The 9,777-nt window shown below is 37.3% G+C and overlaps 1 protein-coding gene across 1 annotated transcript; it reads right to left on the bottom strand.

The window, feature by feature from the left end:
- Positions 1–5,040: 5,040 nt before the first annotated feature.
- LOC110904520 lies at positions 5,041–9,625 on the bottom strand. The gene is made up of 10 exons (XM_022150360.2): positions 9,333–9,625; positions 9,158–9,248; positions 8,985–9,089; positions 8,791–8,868; positions 6,276–6,331; positions 5,994–6,051; positions 5,764–5,883; positions 5,585–5,680; positions 5,406–5,477; positions 5,041–5,292 (listed from the first exon to the last, which is right to left on the bottom strand). Exons 1-10 carry the CDS (start codon positions 9,431–9,433, stop codon positions 5,230–5,232), a joined length of 840 nt encoding a protein of 279 aa, XP_022006052.1. The 5' UTR covers positions 9,434–9,625; the 3' UTR covers positions 5,041–5,229.
- Between the last annotated feature and the right edge of the window lie 152 nt (positions 9,626–9,777).

Genomic DNA, 9,777 nt, shown 5'->3' with positions numbered 1-9,777 from the left:
GAAGGGACAGCCACCGGGCCAAACAAAATATTGGGTGGAAGCATTCCCAGCCTACCGACATAACGTCGGTAACGACCGCCACAACCTCAACGCGTGCCAACATAAATGGCGCGAGCTACGGCCCAAGCTCGAGCGTTTCAAGGCTTACTACGAAGCCGTTCCGAGCGGCGAGTTGAGCCATGAGGACCGGGTGGTGGTGGCGAACATAGAGTTTCGAGGCAAGGAGCGAAAGGCGTTCGACAAGATCGACCTTTTTGAAATTGTAGGTTTTTTTATAAATGTTGTGTGATTTTTTATAAATTTTTTGTAAATTTTTTTTTTTAATATTCTCCCTCCGGTGCACCCGACCCGAGCCCAACCCACGCCCCGCCATACCCAGCGGACACGTAACCAGGCGGTGGGGGGGGGGGGGCTCCCATTCCACGTGTCAACAAATGCCCCACCATACCCCATGGTCTTAGTTTAGGTTATTGAACACTTGTCACTCTATAAATACTTCTTACACTTCTTACAATTAGAAGTCTTTGTAAAATAACTTAACTCATTCCTAATGTTCATTATTTTAAAATGATCCACTCTTTTCAAATTTTGTATATTTCTAATGTTCATTAATAATAAAGACACTGTAGATAAAATACTCATTAAGAATATTTTCTTTTGATAATATCACTAACTTTTAGCGTTTGTTAGAGAGAAAAGAATAAAAAAAAATTGTTAAGTGCCACCGTCAGCAATCACCATCACCACCCGTAAAGCATCAGATACATTTCATTCAACACAAAATAGTTCAACGGGGGCTATCATAGTCATTTTGCGTAGTTATTAAGAGTTTTAGCCAAACAACACTTACTAGCTGAGCGCTTACTAGTTCATTTTTTTACTCGGTCACACTTATTACTAGTTCAGCACTTACGAGTTCAGAGATTGACAAACAACCTCTTTCTAAAAAAAACAACAATCATCAAAAACTTAAAGACACTATATAATAAATTTAAAATGTTACATTTTCACAAATTGATTTCCCTTGTAACGTATGTCACTTTTAAACTAAATTTGGTATAGATACGGGGCTGAAGAAGAACGATCCAAAAATGATGGGGTAATTGAATAACAAATAAATTATAGATACGGGGCTGAAGAAGAACGATCCAAAAATTTTATTATTAACTTTTTTTACCATCAATATATTATTATTATTGAGGCAATTATATTTTTGTCGTTTTTAATACAATTGTGTTTCGTTACTTCATCAAATTCTACAAAGTAATGATTCATTCTATTCATATGTGGGTAAACAAACATCACAATGGAATGGAATGATTCATTTCATTTTTTGTCCATTTCATTCCCCCATCTATTCTATTAAACTATACCAAACAGACCCTAACACTACCATAGATTAAGAATAATAACGTGCTCTTATAGATTAAGAGTAATAACGTGTTTAAACATAGTAGTTTTTTTCATAATAACAGCTAAATGAGTTTACGTGCGTTGTACGTTGGGTGTAAGCGGTGCTCCCCCGTGGGGAGTGGTAAACTTTCTACACTCAAACATTGGCGGCATTTCACTCAAACATTTTTTTTTTTAAAATGATAAAAGTGTGATTGGTTGAAGGAGAGTGAGACCTACCATTAACCCCCTCCCTCCCCTCTCTCCTCTTTCCTACGCGGTGACTACTCCTCGCCTTCACTCAATCACCACACACCATAGTAGATCGGCTGCGAAATTCCCGCGTGACAACCACACTCACCGAACCCACTACCCGCACACACTCCGTACACCCTGAGTTGGTAGATGAAAGCTTATTTACACGATTCTAGCTTTAATTTGTCACTTAATTTTAGTAGGCCATATGCAATAATGGATAGACGTATAATAAGATGATATCCACGTGGATCAAATTTATATGGGATATGCATGTTTATGACAGGACTACTCAGTCAACAACTGCCATGACTTGGCATCTTACCAGACATATCATTTCAAGTTGTACAAATGAATTAAGGCTAAACGTAACACCCTTTTCTCTTCTGAACATTGGCTACGTTGATTTTTTTTACCTGCTAAGCTTTTTTTCTTTTAAATCATATACTAAATTACACGTTCTGAGGTTTAATTTTTTAATCTTCTCACAAAAAATAATTTCTCTTGACTACTAGACCAAAACCTAAGTGGTAACCTACCTTCATGTATGAGAGGAAAAGTAGGCTTTACTAGTGGGTCTCACCCCTAGACCACCCGTTATGGAATAACGCCCATGCCATGTGCCATAAGCGGTCGGCGTTAAACACCATCCCTTGGCTGGCATTGCTAGGGGTGAAAGAAAGGGTGTGAGGGCATTCACGGCTTGAGACCATGTGAAACTTACTCTTTCAACCAATCAATCACAAAACAACAAATCACAAATTTGTTTTTAATTTAAACATTATTTTAATAGAATGGTGGATAGTGAAAACTAAGAAAACCGTCATACAATCTAGTGAAAATACGTGAGTGAATGCCCCCTGATGATGTGCCAGTGATATAACAGCCAATTTATGATGTAGTGAAAACTTGTGCCCCCTGATGATGTGTCAGTGACATAACAGCCAATTTATGATGTAGTGAAAACTTTAGAAATGGTAACACACATAGCCTAAGTTTGAGAGAGAGGAGAGGGGTACGTTTAGTAGCACCTATATCATGGATGGGGTAACCTAATCTTGTAACTGTAATGAACTTAAATTGACTCAGGTAAGACCCAACAGTTAACGGTACTGTCTACCCAAATAACCGAAAAAAAATCTAATCTTTGTAAGTGAAACCAAATGGCTATGAAAAAACGAAACATCAATCATATGTTTAGTTCTGATGAATAACCAAACTTGCCCCTAAGTAGACCTCTTTACTTTTCATTGGTTATTGACCGCTTAACCGTTTATTTATTTTTATTTTACCAAAACTACCCAATAAAAATAGTAACGGCATGGAATCGTAACAGAACAAGTTTATGTTTATTACCATTCAAAAGATAAACTTGCTAATGATTAAATCTTCATAAGTGGCCAACTAAGGGATACGTTAATTTAATATCAATAATTGTAAAAGGAAAGCTACATGTATTAGATAACAAAAGCACACATCTTTTCATCCTAAAATCATGGAAGTAAAAGTTGAACGTAAAGGACAAGATAAGACCAAACTGTTGCATGATTTGACCTAACTTGACTACCTATTTGGAACCATAGTTTCGTGGCTTGCAATCCAATTTTACGGCTTTAAACCATTGAGTGTTGATTAGAAATTTGTAATGGTTGTTGTTAAGACACTTGGCGCCTTAAAATCAATGATTAAGAATGCTGAGGTTATCTCATTTATAAACCACAAGAGTTTTAACATTATCATGTTAAATTAATCATTTTATGATTGAAATCTAGCGGAAAAGCTTGCAATCCAATTTTACTTTTTTAAATAGTATACTTTGTAAAATAACGACGTCTAAAAGACCAAGAGAAATATACCAGAATACCAAGTCTAGCGGTAAGCATGAAAATTGAAAAACTAAACCGTAATGAAACTCACTGACCCATTCATGCGCAACCTTATGAAAACCGAAGGTTCAATTCTAAACTTCTAAAATTGTTTATCGTTAGAATTGTTAGGATATGTTTAAGTGTAACAATGACCCAGTTAAGTTTTCATATATGAAGATCTATATGGATCATTGGATCTATGCAAAGGGGAGAGATATTGGCGGAGTATAGAATATCGCAAGAATAATAAATAAATTATTCATAATTTAAAGGTAATGTTTATTGTTACTCACTCTTTACTTCTAGAATTAAAAATAAATGATAAAATTTGTTTGATTGCTCTTCATGTGTAGGTAAACTTTATAAAATTAAAACATATAAGAATAAATTCGTTTGATGATTTTTTATTTACCTAATGTGTGTGCAAGAAATGCAAAATTCAAACGATATAAACAATTGTTAAAAAAAATAATATACTTCTTTTTTCTTCTACAATGATTTATGGGCTTTTTGTTTAGCACTTAACTATTCAGAGTGTTTGTTTCGTGAGCAGATGTCTGAAGGGTTTAGACATTCGCCTCTGAATAGTTAAGCATTATACTGAGTCTGGATAGTTAAGACCTCTAATCTGAATTAGTCAGACATTTGTCTTTGAACGATTAAGCATTATACTGACTCTTAATGATTCAGATCTCTTACCGATTCAGCAGTTAATGGTTCAGATCTCTTACTAATTCAACACTTAACCATTTAAAAGTTACAAAACAGCCCCTTAGTGATATATAATAATTCTCATCATGTATGTTAAAAGAGTCCAAATGTGTGTTTTTGGACTTGTTGAAGTGGGCTTTAGGCTCAGTTTCTCGTTTCTTGAACTTTTGTTTTGCATTAAACCAAATTACCAACAGTTGAAGTCCAACACCAAAATGCTGGGCCAAGACTAAGCGTCCAAAATTCAAGTGGTCTACCGAGTTTGAAACTTTGAACATCTTGCCTCACTTGTGGAATATTTTGGTGTTTTACGTGCGTTATTCATCGGATCGGTCTATAACCGGGTTAACAAAATTTAAAAATTTTGAAACTAAATTCAAAATATTCAATTCAAATTTTGAAACATGTCATTATCACAAGTTGACATGTCAAACGCGACATGAACCCAAAAATCATGACAGGCCCATGAACCCAAACATGACAACGCTTATTTGAGACACAAACATGGCCCGCTCAATACCTATATTAATTTTTTGCACATGAAGTTTCAGGACTCTATATATACACAAACTTTTAACCAAAAAATTGCTAATACATATAATAGAATAACGTTTAAAGGATGCATGTTTCTCTTTTATTGTTAAACTTTTATCACAAAACAGCCAAGCAGTTTAAGTTATGTTAAAAAAAAAAACCGATTTAAACTGAACCCAAACCTGCACAGCAGAGGAAAATCGATACTTAACCCAAACATACGGATGTATATGTTGCACAACTTTGGTATATGCTACTGAAAATTTATACAATCACCATCTATTTCCAAAATTCTGAAATCATTATTTGCCAATATTCAGATCGTATTCATTCCGCTTCAACCAAATCATAGCTCTTAAAAATTAAAATCATACATACATATACGATTCAGGACTACTACCAAAATTCGATGGCCATTCAGTGTCAAGTACATTGAAATTCCTAATTAAACTGCATAGGTTTGATTTACTCATCTGTAATATGAGGCCATGAAGTATAAACTTATAGAGGTTACAGCAGTGACGATGAATTCCTGCACACGTCATGAAATTTATCAGTCAGAAGATTCTGTTATTAGGTCATTGTTGAAGCCTGAAGGGTATTTCGTACATCTGATTTTGTGTATGAAAAAATTATTGGTCATACCTGGTTGTTGTATAAAGCAATAGGGACATAACCGGTAAAATATTCGATCAAATTCACGACACCTGTATATCCCTGAAATAAAAAAATAACAAATATGGTCAAGGTGTATCTAACTATGACAAATACACTTGTTATATAATTTGAAAATAAACCAGTTTCGCATCCAAACAATGACATACCAAAGATGCAAAGGCTATACATCCAAAAGCCAGTGCAAGGGAACGTAGCAACCGTTTGCCCATTCGCATCATGCGTCCTTCATCTTCACCTTCTTCCTGCATCCAACATCAGCTAAATCAAAATATAAAATTAAAAAAAAAAAAAAAAAAACGCAATGAGAGGTGGGGAATTGACATACTGTAAATGTTGCGGGTGGTTCAAATGCTTTTAACTTTTCAAAGATTCTGTATACAAATACAAAGGATAAAAACTGCACAGGCTTCCACTCTGCATTGCGTGCAATAAAAATCCAAGCAATCTGCAGAAAGAACGGTAAGTTTTCTTTTTTCAAAACAGCCCAAATGTGATGCAAAAAAAGACCTTGTAATATCTAAAAGTTACATATTATTAAGCAATATCTACACTTACAAATGCAGCTGATATTGCCAGGTTAATCCGAATGTCCTTCACTTCAGACTTGGTGAACCTGAGAAAAGAAGAATATCCTCCGTTGTCATTAATAAATAAACAATACAAATTTGTCTCTTGCAAGGTTTCTAAAATCATATTCTGGTTAGTTTTGGCAATAGAAGGTTTATTGTTTATAAAGCTTAGAATTAGTGAAGCAAACTTAGTTCAGATATTGTTAAGAGGATAAATGAAGCTAAAAACTGACATGAGGCTAATAATAGTTGTAAATATAGTATATACCTTGGGCCCCAAGGAACAATCGGCTGCTTATCAGCATATTTGATATCCTTTGAAACCTTCACTTGTCATAAAATACAGTAAGTAAACTGAAATTTAATTACCATGATTGATAATAGAACTGCAAACTCACTAATATATTATTATATATAAATATAAACCAAGTCCAGATGGAGAGACTTGGGGAGATGTTTTTTCGGTGGCACCCTTACTTGAACCTTATCCCCAAGTCCAAACCCGTGTATTGGCATTTTCGACCTACTAACCAGGAATTTTCTTTGTATTACTATGGGTTTTTTATGGGCTTGTTGGGTTGGGACAGGTTATTTCGAGACAAGTACTGGCTACAGTTGCTGTACCATTTGGATCATCGGATCACGACTGATACTGTGTACCTGATGTATCTGGATCTTAGCTACGTATACAAGATATGGACTAGAAACTGTACGCAACAGTGTGTGAATTTAGTGTATGGTGCCTGTATGTTGCTGCTGTTATATACTGTTATTGCTGTCAAGAGGTGGCAAGATAATACGGTTTGTGTTCGAGCCTATTGGATTCTGTCGTACAAAGTTTGGGATCATGTGTACAGGTCAGCTTCAAATTGGCGTTTCTGTACGTTATGGCGTGCTCGTTTGCTCTGTATGAAAGGAATGATGTTACTGGATCTTGGTTTTGTGTTTGCTTTCAAGTATATGACTGCCAAGAGCTGGTTACATCATTTGTGGAAGCAGGGCAGGCAAAATGACCACTCTGCCCCTCACTCGTTGATCATCTGGATTGTGTTCGATTATGAAAGGCATGTCTGGGATACTGGTTTTTTGTTACACATGCGTTTAGCTGGGAACTGGCTCATTTTAATCACTTGTTGGCTTGGTAAAAATTATGATTTGTGGACCATTAAGCTGCTGATTATGGTTTGTGGCTGCTGTCACCGGTTTACTTGGTACCAGGCCTCATATCTGAGGTTGATTCTTTTCGAGTGGCTCTGGTTATGTTATTCGGATGGTTCCAAGTGTGGCTGCAGCTGCTGTCCTCCGATTTTTGACTGCAGGGTTTGGTGTGTTTGGAACTGGTTTCCGAGGATGGCTTGGGTAGTCTGGTCCTGGGTCTACAGCATCGGCAGAAGGAGCTGGGGTGTGTTTGCCAAGTTTCATTTCGGTGAAGGCCCAATGCAGCTGGGTTTATCTTTATATGCGGTTTATACTTTGCGAAAGGCCCAGTTCTGGATACAGGCATGCTGCTTGCAGTGGCTTATGTACAAATTAAAAATCTTGTCCAAGAGTATGAAGGCCAGGTCCAGCATGCAGATAAAACGGTTCCCAGATGGTTGGTATTTAATTTTGAAGGCCCACAACATGTTGAAGTCTTTTTCGAGAGCTGGGGTGTTGCTGGGTAAATTCTCAAAGGTTGCAAAGGCCCACCAATCAGCCTGGGTGCGCTATGTAGTTAGATGGGCTTCAACTATGATCCAACACGGGCCCAGATGTGTTAATTTGTATTATGGAGTCCAAGTTAATTTTGCTATGGGCTGGTCCATCAGGAGCTCGTGGAAGGCCCTCCTTCGGGTTAATTTAATTAAAAATGCTAGTTTGTTTCTATGGCGGTTAATTACGGATATAATTACAAAGAAGGCGGGTTTGGACATGTGGGGTTGGGGTCACCATCATAAGGGTGACATTAAGAGGCGGAAATGCTATACTGGGTCAAGGTGTATTAACCCTGTGTTCGCCCAAAAGAGCTCGGGATACAAGAATTACATAGGCAATGTTGTCGCTCGGTGTACCATGCTTATGTTGTTTATTTGTAATGGCACTCTAGGTTATAGCACAAAATGTGTGTTTAGAACTCGTAGGGCCCCGAGAATGGGGTGTTTGGTCTCATATTTTTGGTCCCCAAAGCTTGTTTTGGGTGACGTTGTACAGGGGTATGCCCCTTAGATTGATGTATTTTTGTGTTGTGATTAATATATTGTTTGCCGGGCCCTGCCCTTTATCCAAAAAAAAATAAATAAATAAACCAAGCATATGTTCCGTATGAGGCAGCAAATTCGAGTATGAGATAAAAGTTAATACCACATAAGTGGCAGACTGGCAGTTTAACCATATATAAGCAACAGACACCAGAAAAAAAAAAAAAAAAAAAAAAAAAAAAAAAAAAAACCTCTTGTCATTAAATATGAATACATTGCGGTAGGCATATTTCACTTGTTTAGTTACATAAGTATGTAAGGTATGGTTTAACTTTGAAACCAAATCTAACATCTACTAAGAATTTACGTGCTTATCACTTATAGGCACACAAGAAACTCTAGAGCAAATTGATGCGGGTCAACAACCTCGCATAGACCGACTCTGCATCATAGACCACTTACTAATTGACTTAACTACACCAACCGACACTAACCTTCTTACGGCCTTAACTATCAAGCCCTTGTACTACAAACTTTTACAATGGAAGAAAGACCATGTCATGTTGTTTACCACTACTAAAGTAGCTTAAAAGACACGAGATGTACCTGAAACGAACCAAACGTGACTCCCTTCTTTCGGTTTGACAATTGAGCCATCATGAGTTTATCATATGCCTTCTCCAACTGAAAACAACCCAATGTATTCATTCATTAACTAACAACCTCATCAATAACAATGCATATTCTTGTACACTAACTAACTAACTAGTAAAACTTTAACAAAACAAAAGCAAAAATACACGAGCTGCAGCGGCCTCGTCCCCTCTTCGCTCAGCATCCTTTCGCTTTCTCGTATAAGCCGCTTTCACCATATCAAACCCCTCAATGGGGTTCACTCCAAGAACCTGTCAAGTGCATCATCTTTTTATCACCTCCAGTTCCATCAATTTTAAGGTTGTTAAAAAGCAGTTACCTCGTACGGATTCAAGTCATTGTCTGAACTTGAACCAGCAGCAGAGGAAGCAGCACAAATTATCCTCTGATTCACACGACCTGTAGAAAACCTGCAATTTCCACACGGGCCAGTTGGAAAATAAACGAAAATAGTTAAGTTATGACTGAAATTAAGAAGGGAATTTGAAAGGTACCTTACAAAAGAGGGAGGAAGTGAGGCATGATTGAGGCAATTCTTCTTGGCATATGAACGAGAATTGGGGAACTGTAGGACGTTGGATATAGCGAAAGCCATTATTGATGGATGGATGAGATAGATGATAATTGTTTGTTTGTTTGATCCTTTTAGGGTTCTTTTTGGTTTGCAGGCGGAGTGTGGGTGGGTGTTCCGGTGCCAACAGGCAACACTGCAACAGGACTTGAATGTGGGTTAGACCAAACCAGACCACCAAAGCCCCATACTATGAAAGACCAACACCCAGAGATTATTGCAATGCTTGTTGGCCCAAAATTTTAACAAGTCCAACTTGGTAGTACAGTAACCCATTAGAGGACCCGGGGTGGTCCGTGTTCGGCCACCCATCACGCGTGATGGGCCATTTGTACACCGCCGCCACTCATTTTGTAACGCGTTATAAA

The sequence above is a fragment of the Helianthus annuus genome, chromosome 14 (genome assembly GCF_002127325.2).
Source record: "Helianthus annuus cultivar XRQ/B chromosome 14, HanXRQr2.0-SUNRISE, whole genome shotgun sequence".
NCBI lineage: Eukaryota > Viridiplantae > Streptophyta > Magnoliopsida > Asterales > Asteraceae > Helianthus > Helianthus annuus.
Note: the sequence above shows the minus strand (reverse complement) of the source record. Positions and strands in the feature narration are given on the sequence as shown.

Coding starts and splice junctions, on each gene's coding strand:
- LOC110904520 (XM_022150360.2), bottom strand. CDS start 9,433: ATGGCTTTCGCTATATCCAACGTCCTACAGTTCCCCAATTCTCGTTCA. Junction 5,681..5,763: donor AACCACCCGCAACATTTACA/GTATGTCAATTC, acceptor TGTTGGATGCAG/GAAGAAGGTGAAGATGAAGG. Junction 5,293..5,405: donor TTGCTTTATACAACAACCAG/GTATGACCAATA, acceptor TGACGTGTGCAG/GAATTCATCGTCACTGCTGT.